Source organism: Limulus polyphemus, unplaced genomic scaffold, assembly GCF_000517525.1.
Source record: "Limulus polyphemus unplaced genomic scaffold, Limulus_polyphemus-2.1.2 Scaffold7, whole genome shotgun sequence".
NCBI lineage: Eukaryota > Metazoa > Arthropoda > Merostomata > Xiphosura > Limulidae > Limulus > Limulus polyphemus.
This window is the reverse complement of record NW_013665617.1, coordinates 1,502,747-1,525,242: the sequence shown is the minus strand read 5'-3', so window position 1 is coordinate 1,525,242 and position 22,496 is coordinate 1,502,747. Positions and strand designations below refer to the sequence as shown.

The following is a 22,496-nucleotide window of genomic DNA, read 5'->3' as shown; positions in this document are numbered from 1 at the left end:
AAATTCATCGTTATATTTTGATAGTTAATTTAAAACTTTAAGAATCATTAATAGTGAGATAAATACGTATAAACCTTATGTTTGCACTACGCAGCTGTTGAAATTTATGTACTGCCATTTATTACTTCTCAAGATTAGTTGTTTTAATTAAAACACATTTCGCGGTTTCCTTAAAAGATTGATAAGTCGAACATAAGTGTTATAAGTTATATATTCTGTTGTTAAATGATCGGTATGCCATAACGTGATAACATGAGATACATTCCAAACATCTATGATATACATTTCAAGCAGCTGTACGTAGAGGCAGTATGTCTGTAAATGCAATTTTCTAACTAACTATAGATTTTATAATAAACAATAATGATGTGTTGGCATGAGTTAAGTTTGATCATATGGAGTAAAAATATTATTCATAAGTTTTCAGGTGCCGATACAAGTTGAAACAATCGGTTTCATCTGAATGTCATCGGGTATTGCGATGATGTTTAACTTCTGTTTCTAAACTTTGCTTATGTGACATGTCATTTCTCATCAGACACATTGAGTATTTTTTATCCTTAAATATAGTTTGGTAAAAAGAAATTTGTTGCACACATTTTTATTCATTTCTAACAAGTCGTTAATTACAAGCTATTATATATACTACAATAATTCTGTTACCTGTCCATGTAAATAAATCATATCGTAACAAAATGACGATTTCGAAAGTTCCTTTGCCAAGAAGCCAATCATCCAACATTTATTTAACTTCTAAATGCAACGTTAAGGTATAGCACAAAAGTAAATAGACACAGTATATAGTGTTAAATAACATGTTTGACGAAGGTGCTACATATGCTTTCACTCCTATGTGAAAAGGAAACAAAAGGCTATTCCTGAATAGTTCTAATATCTAATTCAAATACCTCTTAGTAAGTTGTCGTAAATAATGATCAAGAACGTTGGTGTTATATTAAGATATCCAGTATACACGTGGTTTTGAACAATTAATTAACAACGCACGAATAATAAAACAGGATGACTAGAGAACGTACAAACATTGGTTTTCAGTTGCGTATTGAGTCATCGAAGTTAATGAAAATGTCTTGAATGAATAGTGATGAGTAATCCTTCTTTTTTTTCTATGTAGGATAACACTTTGAAGAAATGTTACATACATTTGAACTTTAACATCAGTTTGTCTGTTTAATGTTTATTTTAATGAATTACATTTTCTAATATTTAAATTAGCACTGGCATTATGACACATAATTTATACAAACAGTTCGCATCAAAAGTATGATAAGTAAACAATTCCCAACATCCTTATTATTTAGACTCGATATCTAAGATGAATTGATTAGCGGATTAAAAAAAAAAACTTGTGTTTATCATTATTTATACTGACATCTAGAAGAAAAAAGGATTCTGACTAGTAATCTTATATTATAAACCTGAAAGTCGTATTCAGCAATATTTACAATATATCATAACGAAATTATAATATACAATAAATAAGAACAGTGTATTGTCGTGGTTAATATATTACTTTCAAACGGTATCATCATGGCACAATACGTTTTCTACTCTTTCAAATCGGAAATATTAAGAGTTAATCGCATTTTGTCAGATCGGTTTTCTTAGAACTATTTCCCCCAATGTTGGTCATTCTGATGACCATGATTACGCAATACTTTCTGATACGTCAACTTCCATAAAGGAAAGCTTCAGCAGAGAATGGCGAAGTCAGTCTTAGACCACAAATCTTGACAAAATTTCAACAGACCCTTCAACAAATCTGCACTCGGATTTCTAACGTTTAAGCAGACTAATAGGAGAGGAGAATGGACTAGAGTGCAATACCGTGTGATTCCAGTTTTTCTTATCAAAATACATATTGATTAGAAGTGTGGTTGGAAGCTCGTGTGGTTTTGGCATGTGAGCTTTCGGCAATTTCAAATCTTTGTTTGATTCATTGCGATGGCTTTTTGGGTCATAGGGCTCTCTCTCGTAACAATACTCTTTACTTGTTGCTCCCAACTGGTATGGGGCGCGGTTTCTGAGTCTGCTGTTCTACTCAGCGCTCTTTTGTGCGTGCTTTTGATTTCCATGAAACGTCGAAGGCTCTAGTCACGGAATCGTTGTTTCCTTTAGCTCTATATCATTTAATATCCTTCCTTGGAACGGAATGTGCGACTTTCTTCCAGCTACCAGTGACGACACTGCATTATCGAATGATTATAAATTTGCCTGAACCACGTACGTAACCACTATGCAAACAACGCGCGAGGTTGCGGATTGTATCTGCTGAATACAACCACTGCATTAGTATACGCAACTCGCTCTTACTTAAAAGTGTGATTAACCACGTGTAACAAGTTTGATATATATATAGTTTTGAAGTGAGGATATTATAGGGAAAGTAGCTATTCAACATCACCCACCGCCAACTCTTGGGCTAATCTTTACCAACGAATAGTGGGATTGATTGTTACGTTCACATTTACGATATCAGTAACTAAAGAAGTTTATATATATACATAGCTATTTCCAAGATTTTGCTATAAGGACAAATTTTAGATGATTTTTTATTTTTTTATTTTGTTGCATAACGTATAAAATATCAGTGTGAAGACAGATGCGTTGGTTTCTGAATTCTGATTCTGTTATATAGACTTGTTTTGTAGTGAATGGTTTATTTATTGTTGTTTATGTTTGCTTATTATTTTTCCGAAATTCCCGTTTTATGATGATTTGTATGTCAGTTTAATGTTCTATATTTTAAAGTTCTGTTATGCAGAAGAGTTCAATGAGTTTTATGACTTCGTTAGTTTCTGAAGTTCAGTTTTTCTTTGTTCATAAAATTTTATTTGAGAACGATTACAAATGTTTATCTTTGATGATATACCACATGGTGCTGAATTCATATTTCTAAGATTTATATACAACTGCTTATTTTTACTATTTTTCATAGAAGGGCAAAGCCAAATCTTTTAAATGTGAAACCTTCTTTCACTGAGTAAAGTTCACTTTGAGATATTTTGGAAGATTATTTTTCTATAGAAAATAATTTCGAAAGCCATCTTTTTATTTTTACACATAATTTAATTTGACGTAGTATAAGTAAATACTATCTTATCATACAGTAGCTATATTCTGTAGTATAAGGAAATATTATCGTATCATATAGTAGCTATATTCTGTAGTATAAGGAAATATTACCTTATCATATAGTAGCTATATTTTGTAGTATAAGGAAATACTATCTTATCATATAGTAGCTATATTCTGTAGTATAAGGAAATACTATCTTATCATATAGTAGCTATATTCTGTAGTATAAGTATGATAAGATAGTATTTCCTTATACTACAGAATATAGCTACTATATGATAAGATAGTATTTCCTTATACTACAGAATATAGCTACTATATGATAAGGTAATATTTCCTTATACTACAGAATATAGCTACTGTATGATAAGATAGTATTTACAGTAGCTTTGTTCTGTAATATAAGTAAGTACTATCTTATCACACAGTAGCTTTATTCTGTATTATAAGTAAATACTATCTTATCATACAGTAGCTTTATTCTGTATTATAAGTAAATACTATCTTATCATATAGTAGCTTTATTCTGTAATATAAGTAAATACTATCTTATCTTATAGTGGCTTTGTTCTGTATTATAAGTAAATACTATCTTATCATATAGTAGCTTTATTCTGTAATATAAGTAAATACTATCTTATCATACAGTAGCTTTATTCTGTATTATAAGTAAATACTATCTTATCATATAGTAGCTTTATTCTGTAATATAAGTAAATACTATCTTATCATATAGTAGCTTTGTTCTGTATTATAAGTAAATACTATCTTATCATATAGTAGCTTTATTCTGTAGTATAAGTAAATACTATCTTATCATACAGTAGCTTTATTCTGTATTATAAGTAAATACTATCTTATCATATAGTAGCTTTATTCTGTATTATAAGTAAATATTATCTTATCATACAACAGCTTTATTCTATAGCATAAACAATCGCATTCTGTTTTTTGTTTTTGTTGAATCTCGTGCAAAGCTACTCGCTAGCCATCCCTAATTTTGAAGTCAGGTACTCTTTACCAACGAACAGTGCGATTCGCTGTCACATTTACAGCAGCTCCAAGACTAAAAGATCGAGCATGTTCAGAGACGAGATTCAAATTCACGAACCGCAAATGATGAGTCGAACGTCCTAACCACAAGGCATTGCTAGGCGTGTTCTGTTTTTAAAACAGATGACTAGAATAAATTATGAATATATATAATCAAAATAAATTCATTGAAGATTAACGATAACTCAGACCCATAAGTAGGAAAGGTAAAATGTTCCTGCAAAGCTCTATAAAAACTTATAGGGGATTGTACACTTAAAAAACTTATAAAGGATTATAAGGCCGATAAATAAATAATACTACATCACTAGTGGAATCAGAGTGTAGAATCAAGTTACATGACTAGAGAGTCAAGGCTGGCCGAACGATTGAAAACTCTTCAATACTAGTCTGGGGGTTTACATGACCTCAAGCGATTTCATTTTGTTAATAACTAATTTTTATCCTTTTGATAATATTGACTTGTCTTTTTCAGATTATGATAGACTATTAAAAGCCTTTGAATACATTAGTATACATTTTAAACAAATTATAATTTCATCTAAAAACAGTGACTGGGTGAGCTCACCAAAAGGTACCTGAGAGCTGTAGGTTAACTAATTCTTGCGTTTCATTAAATGATATTTTCGAATTTTCTAATACTTGTATGAAAATGAATGCCAATGAATAAATGCTCTAAAACATTAAATATTAATACAACACACTTAATAAAAATAATCGTGTTATTTTCATAGTTTTATTATCTGAGTTGATATTTTTCGTATTTAGTATGATACAACATCATCATATGGATAATGGATAAGTCTGTATAGATAACTGTAATGATGACTTCTTAGCCCAACTGAGTAACTACAGAACAGATCTCAGTACAAAAAACCAGGATTCACAGTTACAAAATATGACTTAAAAATATCCTTCAGAATGTGTACAAGTATATCATTGTTACCGTTTGCTTAATAGGGTTTTAATTTTATATTGCTCAAACTAAAAATATTGAATTACTCTCGAAAATATATAGTAAAAAAAAACATTTTTCTGTCAAAATATGAACTGTTGACAATGCTAAACTCGTCTGCTGTCGGAAATAGAAAAATTTTAAAAACTGATTTCATTGATATAACACCTAAAATGTTCAAATCTCTTATTTTATTTATATTAGAGGCAATATCAGAGGCAATACAAATAAGGCAAAATAATGGGTAAGCAATGTATGGGTTTTACTTTACCTGCCATTTGTAACCCAATGCTATCATTAGCACTACTGTTGTTTCCTTTTCCATTGGCTAGTGTACCTTTGTTGTTATTAATGGCTTTCTCTAAAACTTCGTGGTCAGCCTTGCAAAAAAGTCCATCGTCTCTGAGGGCGAATTCATCTCCTGGAACTAACTGTCTAGAACACGCCATACACTGAAAACATTCAATGTGATAAATCTTGTTCTTGGCTCGCATCACAAAGTTATCCTTGCTGAATCCTGTATTACACTTGGCGCACTTAGCTCCAAATAACCTGCCAAATAACAAACGAGATTATTAGCCATACAGTTTAGTACCAAAGTGACTGTTCTTGTTTAAATTCCAAGCTCCTGTGCTTGTGTCTATAATGCACTGTTTGTACACTTTAACCAACTTTTTTTCACAGTTACTCAACATGTTCACTTATAGATGGTATTAAAACACTTTTGTTTGTATTCCTTAAAGTAGAAAACTACATACCAAACCACTTAAAGTCGTTCAGATAAAGTAATATTGGGTTTAATTTCTGGATCATATACATTGATATTAGTAAATAAAAGTGCTGAGCCTAATTGTACGAATTCAAAAAAAATGGGCATAGGCACATTTTTCAAATGTCAAGCAACATCATTCGCAACCAGCATATTTCTAAAAAATTATTAAATTAGTCTCATAATCTCTTAACTTATCGTCACAGGAGGTATGAGATGAGCAGTGGAATAACATTAAAATGCCATTTGTTCATATTATACTCGATTTTTGTTGTTGTTTATTTGTTTAGAATTTTCGCGCAAAGCTACACAAGGGCTATTGGTGCATAGCTCGCTCTAATGTTGGACTGATAGACTAAACAGCATCCACGGCCAACTCTTGGGTACTCTTGTTAGACCGTCACTCTTATGACGAATCCACAGCCCCAAAGTGGGAAGTATGGTTTTTTGCGTCAACGGGACGTAAACAATAAATTCTCGAATTCAGAGTCCGTGCACGCTAACTACTAGGCATAGGAAGATAATTTAATATTTCAAAACTAATATTTCCTGTTTTTTTGTTTTTCTTTTTGCTGTTGGTTTCTTAGTGTAGACGTCTGTATTGCATGCAAATATATATATCTTCACACACACACATACACATACATATATATATTCCTCTATATCCCGAGGCTAATTTCAAACCGACATTCTTACACACTAAGTTACTTAACTCTTAACAGTTTACAGTTCTCTGTGTGCGGGTACATAAAGGTAAGTTAAGGCGATGAAAGGAATGGATAGATAAATAATATCAGTGAATATAGTGAATACCACAGGGAAACGTATGTATACATATCAGTCAAAAGAATGTACGCGAGATATATAAATAACTCCAGAAATAAAGTGACTCATAGATATTTAATTTGGAATCTATAAAATATTGAATAACTCTTATTAAAATCAAAGACAATTCCGTTAATATTAAAAACTACGTGGAGTAACTTCAATAAGTTATTCTTTTATAAGTGTTAGTTCTGGTGCATTTTCTTTCAGTTATTTTTCAAGTTATATTATGTTCGTTTTAGATAGATCTACGGTAGAGTTTATATTAGATGCAGCGTTTTTTCTTAATTACTGCTTTTTGAGCTGTTATTTGTTTACTATTAGAAATTTAAAGTAGGTTCCGATACCCTTCACTTTAAAGATAGTATCTTTATAAAATTCGACTGGTATATACCCTAGTTATAAATGCTCAGTTTTTGGGGCAAGATGAAATATGCAAAGACCTTTATCTATTATAAAATTTTTACAGGTTCATATATGAAAAGAGAATCCCGCGATTTTAAAAACAGCTTGTTTTCAGGAATCAGATAAGTCCATGTGCACCATACCAATTTAATCACCTTATTATTCTTGGAAATATATGTATTTTTATATGTGAAAACATTATTCTATAAATCTATACTTAATACTTACTGAAATAAAAAAGTCATATCGAAAATATCCATGAAACAAACTCCATAATCAAAAAAGTGTGACTGTAAATTCTTTATTATTAACATCAATATTACCGAAAAATGACACCATATAAAATTAAAAGTCATGAAGTAATTCACTTATAGACGTATTAACTGCTATTTAAAAGCCAGGTCGTGATAGCCGTATTTTCTAAAGAAATCTTATTATGCTGTAAAAATTATTGTGATACAGTATTAAAAATAGCTGGTATATACTAATTTCTTATATTTTTTACCATAATCGTTCTTAAAACTTAGAGTTTTAAAATATCCCTTAACTTTCCACAATTTGATAATTTCGTGATCTACTTTTAAAAATAAAGTAATTATCATAATAATTTTAGTTTATCATATCAAAATCTTATATCTGGTGTACGGAAAATTTTTTTCATCCGTGTTTATCAACTAAAAATGAATTGTTATATAAGATCTTATTATTTTACCATTTTATCTAAATGTATGCAATATTTTCTGCCATCTACTGATAACGGTATCGAATTACATATTCACAGATGAATAATTAAAAACTATTTGGCATATTTTTCTCAGAAAAAAACGTATTTAAATCATAAAAAAATAATTTAATATACTACACAAGTTCTTTATATTATCTATCTACCTAATGCACGCAGAAGCAACAAGAGGTGTGGTAGAAATATTGTAAATCTGAGGATATGACAAGACAGACAACCTGTATTGTAAGTAATAACGCTAGTAATAGGTACAAACAGTTTGGTGATAGGTGCCAACAGTTTGCTAATAGGTACAAACAATTTGGTAATAGGTGCCAATAGTTGGCATTTGCTACAACTTAGATAAAACGTAACATGTTGGACAGACTTCAATCTGTAACGGAACAAAATATTTTCATCTACAAAACTATCTAATATACAAAATATGCTTAATAACAACAGGCGTTAAGCAGTGAACACGTATATCAACAGTAAATATATGATTTCAGTTCTTGTTAGCTAGGCTTACCACATATATGATTATGAATAATTGAACTGTCCTACCTAACGTAGTCTCTCTTACAGTAAGTCTTGCCGTCTCTAACGAAGCACGTGCAGGTCTCGTCCAAAAACTGATGACAGTCAGCACACTTGAGACAAGCTGCGTGCCACTCTAGGTCCGGTGCTACTCGGAGAATGTATTGATCATTGATTTGGGACCCGCAGCCGACACAAGTTGACACTCGCTGCTTTCCTGTAAAAAATGGTTGATTAACCTTAGTTATGGTAGAATCTAAATATGTGTGCTAACAAAAATTGGCAGTAATGTAGTAAACTTATCAAACATCATGACCTGGTAAAATAAAAATGTATGCTTAAAAATTTAAACTTCATTTTGTATATTTATTACATATCATCACCTAGTAGCTTAAACATATATGGTAACTGAAACAAGCCTTAATTCAGTATGTTCATCATACATAATCATTGGACAACCTAAACATGTATACTAACTGAAACTAGCCTTAATTCAGTATATTTATCATACATTATCATTGGACAACCTAAACACGTATACTAATATAACAATATTAATTTAGTACCTGAGCACCTTAAACATGTATACTAATAGAATCTAACCTTAATTTGATAAATTTATTACAGGTCATCACCTACTATCTTAAACATGTATGATAACAGAAGCTAACGTTAATTTGGTTTGATTTTTCCTATTCAACTAAACACGTATGCTACACTAAAACTAATTGCAATTATAGTGAGATTTGTTAATCATTAGCATCTTGCAACCTAAATACGTATACAAATAGAAATTTGATGAGTGCACCAGTGACTCAGCGGTAAGTTTGAGGACTTATAACGTTAAAAATCAGGTTTTGATACCCGCCGTGTGCATAGCACAGATAGCCCATGGTATACTTTTACGATTAACGACAAACAAACCAGTAAATTTGGATTTAGTTTAATAGTATCTTGATTAGAAGTTTAACTTTCACGAATAAAATCCCCTAACGATTAACTAGTAACATTTTCTAAATAACAAATTTGTAGTGGTAAGTTAGAACCATTTAAAAATTTCATTACAGCAGCTTTTCATATTTATTTATCTGTTTTGCAAGATAATGTTGTCAGGCGAATATCGGGTAAATTTTATATAGAACTAGCCTATTTCAAAACTGCACGTTTGTTCTTTATTAAATTATTTTATTTGACGTTGGGATCATTTTGGTTAATAAAATCGCTTGGCAGCTAGTAAGGGAAAACTTTGAGAACTCTCCTTAAAAAAGCTGATACTGAAGTAATTAATTAGTATTTTTGTTAAATTGTTAATTTGGTTTTGATTTGATACTTTTTTATTAATCACTTCTTTATGTACGTTAAATCATCTGATGCCAAGTGAGTAACATTCTTTAAAGACTCAGCTAGTTGGGATAAAAGTTACTTTATAGTTTGTGAAATACTTTCCTTAAAAAAATCATTATTATGGACTGAAATCTTCTGGCAATTAAAAAATAAATGTATACAATTCGTTAAGAATAGTTACTTTCAAGTTCGTGGAATACACTACATAAAATGGTTAAATGATAATTCCTTTAAGGAATTTGTACATCATGGCCATGATAAGAAAAACAACCATTATTACAAAATAATATAAATCATCCCCTCGTCTGCGATTTTATCCAAATAAGGCATATCGTTATCTGTCATGCAATCATTTTTCTTCAAAAAACGTGCCAACCAGTTTAGCTCGTGGGGGCGCGAATTTAATCCATTATGCTGAAATCAGGGTCAATTATATAAGGATGTGCTAGCACAAAGGTAGCACGTCGTCCCTATCATATGTTATTAATGGTCCCTTTTTGCATCGTCGCATTTCTATATGAAATTGGGATCTTAAAGTCTGTTCCTATCTGCACACTAAAGGCTGAGCGCTTATGATTCTTCTCAGTACCTATACTCAATGATCGTGGCGAGCTAGAATCAACAGCTATGCTTAGTCGTAGATGATGGTGTGCCTTGTTCAGGTGTACAAACAACAGTACCATTTGAACGGATGCAGTTCTACACTCTTGTAATGAAACTGTCTGCTGTGGTTGTCTGCCTTATGAGTAAAACATCCAGCTGCCCTTTTTAAGGTCTGGTCACGAATTTTTAACTTTAATCTGACAACAAAGACAATATTTTATGATACCGCAATATATGGTGATTATAATGAAAACTCCAAATTTAAACTGGCGGTATTTTAACAACATACTTGTCCTAGGAGACTCAGAGACAGATTAGTGTAATAAGTTTTATTCAGGAAAGTCGAGACATGATTTTCAATTCAATATTTTTTAGTTATTCTTGATCAAAGTATCAAGCCCACTCTCAATCAAGCCACTGCAAACACCATCTGTTTTTGTCCGTGTTGTTCATTGATTCCCTCGATATCCCGTACATTGACACGCATTTTATTCAAATCACCGATCTCACGAAACAAAAGAAATAAAATAACAGTAACGATATTTTGCGAGAAAAGCGACTTACGTATGCAACATCATACTGCTTGGAAATACCCTGTATACCACGTTTGAACTTTCCTTAATGAAGTTTATGATTCTAATGTGTCTCTGATGATTATTTGGCTTCCCTGAGAGATGTAGTTTTTAAGATATACTCATTATAAAGTGAGGTTTCTGTTTCATAATTTCTAGTTGACCCTGGAAGGACATTGTGGCAATAACGTTAGAAAAAAAAAAGATCTTTACTCTCCATAGCGGCTTCATCAAAGCTAGTAGTGAAAGAATCGATTTCTTTATAATAACTGTGTTGAAAAAACTGGATGATCAATCATTTGCATTTTGGATGGGCATGATCTGAAACCTGATTTTCATAAGAATGAACATGGAAGAGGGAATAGCATTATTTTATAATAGTGATTCTGCCTTGTTTTACAAGGTTAGAAGTTCTGATCACCTTTTAATTGTTTTGGATATTCTACTTTTTCTCAGTTGATTAATTATGTAGGTAAAAAATCTGATATTTAATAAGTAAAATTCTCTAGCGATCCAGTTTGTTGGGAAGAGGTTAATTTGAAGTTCATTTAATTCTTTCTATCATTGATTATTATGCATTTTTAATACTTTTTTTAGTTGCAGAAAATCGTACAGAAAAAAGCTGTTAATGAAATGTTAAATTAGAAATTGTTTAATATTTTTTGTCGTGTTTTTTTTTGGCTAAAAGTACTCAATAATTAGTGTATACATTTCACTAATCGAGAGCGGATACAAACCCTCTGTACGTTAGTTAATGAGTTCAACTAAATACCTAGCTCGTTATCAGTAAAATTGTGACACTTTCTTCGTCGGAAGTTCGTTTGTTAGGTTTTGTTGGTTTGTAGTTAAGCAGAAAGCTACACAATGGACTATCTGTGCTCTGTCCACCACGGTTTCTAGCGTTGTAAGTCCACAAACGTTCCGCTCTGGAAGGCTCGTTTGTAAGGAGAAATTCTTCTAGTAGCTCGTGGTGAAATAATTATTTCTTCATAGCGAGTATTATAAGGAGATGTAATATATTTGCTATCTGTAGGTAACATCTTATGGTGATTGAAGTAAAACACTTCAGAGATTTAATTAGCAATAATTAGGTTGATTTACTTATTTTTTTATATATTTCTTCACTAAGAATCCTTTTTGTGTGTGTGTGTCTGCTAAAATCGCCAGGCAATTAGTAATATAATTTTCAAGTGATTAGCAAACAGTATTTTAAAGACCTAATTATTAAGGTCGGCTTTGTATGAGGGTACGTTTAAGGAGTTAATTTGGTGATTGTAAAAAAATCCTCTAGCGATAATCGACTAAAATCTTTTGATTTTGGATTTTGTTTAATGTTTTCTTGATCAGTGTTTTTGTATGGCCTCTGAAATTTGAAACAGTCTAGCTATTATCAAATAAAATATTTTAAGAAATTAGAAGGAAATTTTCGTTTATTTGTAACTTATGTCATTCTTCGTATAGAACTTTCTAACTAATTGCTTTAATTTGACTTGTCATAAGCAGTTATCTCCATAATTTTTTTAAAAACAACTACGTCATTTCAATGCCAAACCTAAAAGTCTGCCCTCTAGTGTTGAAAGCTGTAAACACATCGTTTTCTTGAACGTACAGTTTTTATTCTCTCACTTTATACACAAATACACACACACACACACACACACACACATATATATATATATATTATTTCAGGCTTTAGATAACTTAACATAAAGAAACAATCATTCTCCACACTATATCTGCAGTAATTTCAAATAACATGTTCATTAATAAGGCATTTTAAGCGTAATATTGAAAAAGACACACACACACACATATATGTGTGTAAAAGCTAAAGAAAAATGAATAAATCATCGGTATAAAACAATGTTTTAACTTTTAAGTTACAAACCATGTCCATATTCTCCACACATACAACAAACGCTGTTTATCATCATTAGACATCACTGAGATTACGAAGCAATTATATGCCACAAATTTTTGAATATAAGCAATAAAACGTGTTAAAAAAAGAAATAACTTCATTGTTCTTTGTAACAAAAAAGGTTTATATATACTAGAAAGTGAGTTAACAAGGGACAAAATATTCACCATTTAGTCTCGGAATATATAAACTTTATTAAAAAGGGACGGAAGGTTCATCAAGTAGTCTCGGAATACCATAAACTGAGTTAGATGAATTAGGTTTAGAGCACCATCATATAATTATTAAATAATATGTTGAAAGTAGAGATACTATTAACGAAACAACAATAAGAGCTTAAGATTTACGTAGAAAAGGTCATAAACAGTAAGATAAATATATACTTAAATGCACTGTAACATGCACACAAGATTTATCTAAAGTCCTTTAAAATATTGGAATATTATAAATTGTTTCCGAATGGACACAATAGATATTCAAGTTTTGTGTTAAATGTAACGAAGGTTTATCATTCAGAAGTCAAGAAAAGATTATATGAGTAAAGTATAAAGCACATTCTCCAAAGAAACAACGCTATAATCAGACTCTCTTTACCGCATGTAAAGAACCCGCTTTCAGCTTCTTCAGCATTCAAGTTTCTTTACATTATTAAAAGTACTATCATGAAAGCTTTCGTATAGGAGACTCAGCTATACTTATTGTACTTTACACCTTTTACATATAAGAATCATCATGGAATCCTGTATCACTTTTGTATATAGTGATATGCTTAACATTTACCACATATATTTCTTCTTCATTATGCAGTTAAGCAACAAGAGGGTATTTACTCTTTAGGGAGTTGGACAATTTGACCCTCAGCCAGACAAGAATTTTGTAAAATTGGCTTATACCTTTGTTGTTTAGTTTACAAGAAGAGTTATAGATATTCGAAAATGAAACGTTATTTGCAGAATAATATGTATATTGCACTTCACCTAGATATAGTAAAATGAAGAAATATTGGTGTTGAAGTATCATAAGAGGAAGCTATCATGTATATTGAAATCTAGTGGACGGTGGTAACCGTTCTCTGATATCTTTTATTCTACTCCAGAAACTCCAACATTTTATTTTCAATGTAATAAAAGGCAACATTTTAAATAACTTCTTTTCTGATGTCTTTATTAAACTCTTTGACTTATCATCTATCACAATCTAACCTCTATTGCAATCAGTAACCAGTAACTGGTTTGTGCATTGGAATACCAATGGTTCAAACAACTGAAATCCATTTCCTGTGTGCCAACAAGCAAAGTAGAATTCGGTAACATATTTATGCTGAGTAGCATATTGGACTTATTTTCATGTAACAAGAACATAAATACTAGCAGAGATCCGCAAAACGTTTGTAGTCAAATTAGTATCTTTATTGCAACAGTACCCCTTTAAGTAAAGTATTTTTAGAATAATACAAAATAATTAGAATCGTAGACACCAAAATCTGCAAGTCCACTTGACTTAGGCCTGACATTAGTTAAGCCTTTATTAAATACGGCCTATATTCGATAAAGAGATAAATTAACGCTATAACTTGCTTTAGTTTAGTTAGGGTTAAACATTACCGTACTTAATACTGTCAAGTTATCTTATAATGCTATTCTATGACCTAACGTTAGACCTATTTAGAAACTTTGATAAGCCTTTTTGACATGTTGTTGTACGAAATGTCCCTTAAAGTTTATATATATATCTGCTGATATAAAATGCGCTTACACGCACATTTAAATAGTAAAGTGGGCGCACATTTTCAGGACAAAAACAGAATATTATTATAATAATAGATAAACAATACAACCGAACACACATTTTCTCATAATTTTTTGCCATCTTTATTGAGCTTTGTTGATTTTTATCTGTGGTTTCCGTTAGGGGTAATACTGTTGATTACTTTAATGACTTCGTATTAAATGACACGAAAGAGAGTAACTTTTAAATCCAACTATATATATATTAAGGGTTTAATCGCAGTTTATGAGAACAGTGATCCAGATCTCCTTACTACCTTTGGAGCTACTTTGTTGATCGTCGATTGTGTACATTGTGATTACTATGATTATACACTATAGCCAGGCACAGCTATGTCCTATGTATTAAGCTTCTGCGAAGGACAACGAACTAAATTTCGGACTGCACATCTTACGAAACGTTTTATAACAGACCTTTCCCTGTGCTTAAACGTAAACTTACAAGATCACGTATTGACAGACCAAAGGCACAAAATTTCACAGGAGCTTATCGAGGCATTTAACAGGTATGTGGTCGAATGGGGTTACTGGGATTTCAGTTTCTTAGGCTTTCCTTCTTATGAGTACAAATGTTGATCTCAAGATGTGGTTAGAAACATATGAACATTTGGCTTATGAGCCTTTGTTAACTTCAAATTATTGTTTATTATTTTGTTAATACTATTATGAGATATGCTCTGCTTCACCACAGTGATTTTTTTTGGGGGGGGGGGTCGGAGTGTCTTCTTTCGTAATCATAGCATTTACTTTACAAAAGACCACGCTGCTTCTGATTGATTGAGTTTGGTTTCGGAGACTGTTAATGTCCTCAATACTTTGATGTGTAAAGGCTCCTTTTCCCAAAATATTGTTATTTGTTCATACTCTGATCAACAGCCTAGCTATATATATGTATATCTATATATACATACGACTACTTTCTTCAACTGGGCTATGACATATATTTCTTCAACCATATGTATATCTACACAAGCCTGCATTGTACAGTCGAATGATAGAGAATTCGCCATGAACCAAATGTATAGGTGCTACACATTCCCTCACGTTGCTGTGGCTCACATCTGCGGCAAACAACTGGCGCATGCAAGTCGTTTTTATATAGTAGAATTAACTCGCTATATGTATCTTTACCTCATCATCATCATCATAAGTTCTATCACATAATATTTATTTTTTATCCACCCAATATACAGTCACTTCAATTATGAGTTCAGGTTAGATAATTTATTTATTAATAGTCTCGTAAATTATCAAAAGTAAAGTTATTTCTCACCAAACTATTCAATAAGAATAGAAAAGAAAAACACAAAATATAAATGTGTATAGAAGCCTAAAAAAGTAGTATCTAAATCAATTAACATTTAAGGACCTTGTAAAATGGAAACACTATGAAATTATCAACAGCAAAGTTATTTCTTACCAAACTATTCAGTAAGAATAGGAAAAAACAAAACAAAATATGAACGCGTATAGAAGCCTAAAAAGTAGTACCTAAATCTATTAACATTTAAGATCCAAGCTATAGAAATTATAAAATATAAATACAAACTATTCTTTTTTTTTTACACATTATAGCTAATATTTCCTAATCACACTATATGGTGAAGTATTAAACTTAATAATCGAATATTAAATCAAAAAGTCGATGAAGCGTCCAAATTTACTTTCTCTTTTAAGTCAAGGTAAGAAGGTGAGTATTTATATTATTATAGTTGTAAGCTTTTCATGTTAATCATAATTCATAGCTTATGATCTATTACCTATGAATATAGAAAAAAAAACACAGTTTGTATAATGGAAACCAGTAATTATTATAGATAAAGTTTTTTCAATAAATAACAACAATATAAAAACAAAATACGAGAAGAACAAATATTTCAAAATATGATATCGTCTCAATTAGCTATCTATATTTTGCACATTCAGTTTCTCAAAGCTTTTTGTAAGACGAACCTGGAAAAGCACAGCTTTGGTATCAGTTGGTATAAAAATTCGGAAACATGTCAATAAAGCTGAATTTATTTTATTTCCAATTAGTCCAGGGACTATCCTAACATTTATTATTTGTGTACGGTAGGCAACTTAGTTGGCACGTCATGACACTTTATATACAATGTAATTTGTAGCAGCAGTCCTATTACGACTTACACTACTCACGGTATGTTGACCACACGCATATATTTGCATATAATAGTGATAAATATATCTCATGTCCCACAAGACGTTTAACAAATAAAATGTTTACTTGGCTTAAACACACTTCTCTTGGCCAGAAATGAGTAGTGCAATTTACATACAATTAGTGACTTCTACACTGAGGCCTCGTGAAACTTGCGTAAAAGTTTGTTGTTGTCTGTAAAGAATGTGTCCTTACAAATTGCTATGAAATAACTTTCTTAGAATGCTTTAAAAACATACGACTCGACTTTGCTGATGTTCGTGCCTTTTACGTTGGTAGTAAATTTTAGTCGAGCTTGAATATAATGCGTAAAAAATTACTCGGAAAAACTCATTATTAACAGTGCTGCATTTTTTAAGAAAGTTTATATGTTCGTGGGACGTCTAGTGAAGACTCTTCGTCTCCTATTAACTGACAACATTACTATCTGAAGACTATGGCGTCAGCACGACGTTGTCATATCTCAGGCTCGGTAGTGTTAGACCTCTAGTCGCGTGAGGCAGTGGCTGAAATTGCGTTTCCCTGTCGATTTTGATAACACGAGTTTAGAGAAGCAGATTGCTGCCGATTCTGACGGATTTACGCTCAGATCCTTAAGGCCATGATGTATGTATTGAATAATCATAGAAGACGTGTGCTTAGCAATGATGTTAGTAAACAAAAAGCAACTTCAGCACTGTCCCTTGTGTTTCGTGTCATAGTTTTATCAAGATAAGCCTGTTATACAGGTGTCCATCGTTATATTTATAGAAACTTAAATAGGCACTACAACATGGGTAGAGATAAAATAAGTATTTCTAGTCTCTTCCTTAACATGTTAACATCAAGTTACTATTAATAATTTATATACAGTCACTGTTGCCCGAAGTGACGTCCTACTTAAAACAACCAGAATGTATTTGTTGAATGATCAAAGCCTCTAAAATATACAAAAAGTATTTAGACCCCCTAAATTTTAGTTGAAATCTTCTTGATTGAACACTTTACTACTCCTAAAAATTCAAATAATTAATCCAAAACTCCAATATTCGACAAGCATTTCATTCGATACTATGAACTTACACTAAATGGTTTTTAGTTTATTTTACCATCGGAAGTTCCACCAACAATAACACACAGCTACATTAACCGCAGAATATTTTTATTCTACTTTTTTAGGCTACTTACAAATTATTCTCCTTTCCCTGTTACTGTTACCCTCACCCTTTCCTGAAGTTGATGTTATCCTGATACTACTGAAGTTAAAGACAACCTCGTACTTCTGTGACACTCTTGAAGCTTATGTTATTCTCATTCTTCCTTGGTACTCCCAAAGTTAGCGTTACAATTTCTCTTCCCTGAGATTTCTGAACTTAATGTTAACCTCATCCTTCCTTGATAATTCTAAAGTTAATGATAACCTCACATTTCCCTGACGCTCATAGTACTCCTGAAGATGATGTTAGTATTCTCGTATTCACGATGGGAACAAAGAATTAAAGTTGATGTTTTTCATTTGTACTAATAAAATACAAAATTTTTAATACATGTCTAATGGCTCATCGATAGTGTGAAATAATATGTAAGGAGAGCTGCTAAAACCGCCGAAAACGAGAAAACTAAAATACGTATCAAGTAGTTAAAAAGGAGCTTTGATATACGACAATCATGAAGTTCTGTATATACTAGTAGCATGGGAGTAAGGTATAAGTAATGCGACAGCTCTGAAACTTAAAATAGTTTTAAATACTCAAGTCGATGAAAGAAAAACACAGTGAATTCCACTTTATGGAAATCTATCTTATCTTAGACAGGGAGAACCATGGCTTACTAATACAGAGTATTCATTAGTGATGAGAAAAACGAAAAGTTGGGAGAACATCAGAAAGTTTTAAAAGTGCTGTTTGCATCTTGTCTAAACTAAAATATCAATACCTGAAGTTTAAATATATATATCTTTGTTACTTTTACTTATTGTTCTAAGTTAACATTATATTTGTTTATTTTGATAGCGTCTTGTAACATCGTTTTTAAATTTTAAAGTTGACAAGACTACCTTTATTTCTTTTGAATGTCACCATGTGATAGCACCCTTACTCGAAATGTTAGTTTATTGGAGGCTAAAAGTTTTTTAACTTTAACATAATTTAATAATGTCCGAATAGGCTAATTCCTTCCAGTAAATATGAACACTTTTTTTCTACCAAGGAAATAATTTATATATTAATTCTATTCATTGTTTCCTATTGACAATAAGACTGATGGAGAAAAAAACTCACTTCATGAGGTATTCAACTAACTTACAACTAATTTATTTTATTCACTGTTTCTTATTAAGAATAAGAGTAATGGGGGAAAAAACCCAAGAGGTAGTCAACAAAATTTCAATATTTTTTTGCCACTTTTCTTAGATTTCAAATTAAATACCTCGTATAAAATTAAAAAAAAACTGTTTAGTATACGACCTGTTGATTTCTATCCATAAGAAAGAACTATTACAATCAGACCGCAAGGAAGAGCGCCTGACATTTTTACGTCAACACTGTAAGTGAGGTGATGATTACTGTGCTCCAATTACTTCTCCTGTGAGCAATTGTAGTTTCAATAACTGACAAAAAGTTTGATGTTAGTCTTAAGAATTAATATTAACCAGTATATTTTCGAAAGTTTCTTGAAGTTAATTGACCATGCCTGTACTTGGCATCTTATGAAATATCAGTTGTTCGTTTTATATATTAATATATATATATATATCCTAATATCAATAGTCATATTTAACATTCGTATGATAAAAATATTTTGTAACGTAATAATCTAAATTTAGCAAATTAAGGAGTAACTGTGACATATAAAAACAGAGCAAGGGACCCTATTAATTTAATATAGCATGATCATGTGTTTCATTAGTCACACCTTCTATTGAAATAAAAAAAAATCAAAATTATTTAGAATGAAAAAAATTAACACAACCCTCAAATTGAAGAATGACTGTTTATGCACATGCGTAAAAAATGTTAACTTATTTTATCTTTCATATGATACTTGTTTTACCGACTTGAGTCACACGATTTATTAAAATATGCAATTTTATTAGTTTTATATGAATTGATTCCTTATTGTGTGAACGTGTGATTTCTTTCAGTAGTAGCTCGTTGTGTATTAAAATATGTGATTTACGTAAAATACAACAGTGTAATGTTATTAATACGAGAGCTGTCTTATTGTTGCTTTCCCATAGTACTACAAAATCATTTGAAGACTCCGCCCTCGCTGGCTCAGCAATACGTCTGCAGGCTTACGATGCTAAAAATCGGGTTAAGATAGCCGTGGTGGGCAGAGCAAAAGTAACCCATTGTGTAGCTTTGCGTTTAACAACAACCAAACCATATTAAAGTCTACTAAAGTAACTTTTAAATTATTAAAATATTCTAGAAGGTATCGAAATGTAATTATTAAAACATTCTAGAAGGTGTTCGAAATTTAATTATTAAAATATTCTAGAAGGTGTCAAAATTTAATTATTAAGATATTCTAGAAGGTGTCGAAATTTATTAATAAGGACATTACAGCTTTAGTTTCCTACTAATATTAGAATTTCATCTTTCGAATTAACTTAACGATAGGCTATTTAAGCAGAAGCTAAACCTAACTGTTCAACCAAAACATCAAGCTTAACAAACTTCAGCAGGCGAGGCCTCAGCTCAGATTAAAGCGTCGTACATGTCTACTATCGTTCGTGTACTCCAGTTGTTCAGAAATTTCAAAATTTCCGACCTTATTCATATGACCACAGATGCTTGAACCACAAATCTTTCAAGAGCCATTCCCAAATTACTTTAAATGATTTAGATGGCAGATGTTATATTTCACCAAATCTCCAACTGATGCTACTCTAGTTAAGCTAATTATTAGAATTAAACCAATTCTAATATGAATGTCATAATTTTCAAACTGACATTTGTTTAAATATAAAAACAGATAAGTTGATACATCTACATTAAACCAAAACTTTTATTATAATTGTTTTCATGAATACGAAAGCAAATGTTTCAAGTTTACTTCCGGCAGCCAACTATCTTATGTGACGATGTACACTTGGCTTACTGTGTTATGACGATGTACACTTGGCATACTTAGGTCTTGGAAAAAAAATCAGATACGTGGAATTACTGTTTTAATTATTTCTGCTGAAAATAAAACTTACTTTCTAATATACTTAGTAGACGTTTCTATTACTACAAGCCCTAACCTGCCTTAGCTATAAAATACGTTGTTTCTCAGCGGATTTGGGAACCGATGTTGTTATTTTTTTATGTAACCTACCAGTCATATCTTTTCCGAAAGCCTCCTTTCCTCCAGTAGCTTAGTGGTAAACTTTGTGGTTTATAAAGTCAAAATCATCATGCTACTTTGAGTTTTATATTGTACTGTACACATTTTGTATTTATGGCAAAGTTACTAAGAATATGTACTGCCGTTCAGGATCGCCTTCATCTGTCATTCCTATTATACACCCATAACTCAAAGTGCGGAGAATATTTTGTGATATCACACGGATCAAATACCGGCTCGCCAGCTCTGGAGTCCAGAACACTACCAGAGGGCCACCCCACGGCTTCAACCAGTACGTTGATACACTTGCGGATATACATTTTATAGCAGGTTAAAAATATTTTGGGAAGACAGGATCAACTATTTTAACCGTCAACAAATCTTTTATGGCTGGTACATATTTTGTGAAATTTTGTTTCACCGTCAATCACCAAACCGAATGACAGTGGTACTAATATTTAGTTACGATGTTTCATATTATTATTACATGTGAACTAGATCCAAATCAAATATTTCTATCCTCTGATCGAAGCAAGCACAATAATAAAATTAAAAAATTAATATTAACCCATAATAAAAACCTATAGAGTTAGTTTCGCAATAAAACGCCCCCCCCCCCCGGTAGTTCGGCGGTAAGTCGGTGGGCTTATAACGCTAAAGGTTGGGATGCGACAGCCGCGATGAGCAGAGTACAGATAGCCTATTGTGTAGCTTTGTACTTTAAAACAAACAAATAAAATCGCATGAAACATCTAGTCTACCTTGGTTTATTTAAATAGGTTGCTCTTATATAAACTTCCATAAGACAGTGTATTTATTTTTTACCCATTTCTAACTATACGTAACCATAGAATAGCACGAAATTCTTAGATAATATGTGGATTTCGTTGTCGTAGTTTTTAGCGCAAAGCTACACAATGGGATATCAGGAATCGAACTCCGGAAACTTACTGTTGACCCACTGATAGACAAACATCGTGAAGGAATATTGTAAAAGTTTCAAATTTGTGTTTGTTTTAAAAGTCTTACCTTACGAAGCCATAATGATTACAGGAATGCCAAATAACTAGATAAATTAGGGTTTAAATTTCAGACTTTTATAATTCATTAAAATTAAGATGTTGATAGGCTTTCAATGGATGACCTGTTGGAAGCTGCTGGACGACGACTTGATCACTAGCCTTAGTGGATTATTAAAATATCTTACCCCAATCATTTCACCAGCAAGCAGGCTGTTTGTTCATCGGAAACTTCCGTTAACTACTTCCTACCTGAGTATGAATTTCCTGTAAGGTAACAACGTTCGCAGTTCGTTCAAGATCAAGTAAAACAATAGATTTATACGTAATTACGCAGTACGGTATACGGACAGTGTTGTTGAAAATATTAAGGACAAATAAACATTTTAGACAAATACA

At 31.6% G+C, this 22,496-nt stretch overlaps 1 protein-coding gene across 2 annotated transcripts in view; it reads right to left on the bottom strand.

Moving 5' to 3' along the window:
• The window catches only part of LOC106477104 (insulin gene enhancer protein ISL-1-like), a 59,793-nt gene that overhangs the window by 34,468 nt on the left and 2,829 nt on the right, over positions 1-22,496 (bottom strand). For both annotated transcript variants that reach the window (XM_022381397.1, XM_022381405.1), the window contains exons 2-3: positions 8,389-8,578; positions 5,376-5,656 (exon numbers count right to left, since the gene is read on the bottom strand). In XM_022381397.1, coding sequence (XP_022237105.1) covers positions 5,376-5,656; positions 8,389-8,578 — 471 coding nt within the window. The remainder of the gene's footprint in view (positions 1-5,375; positions 5,657-8,388; positions 8,579-22,496) is intronic.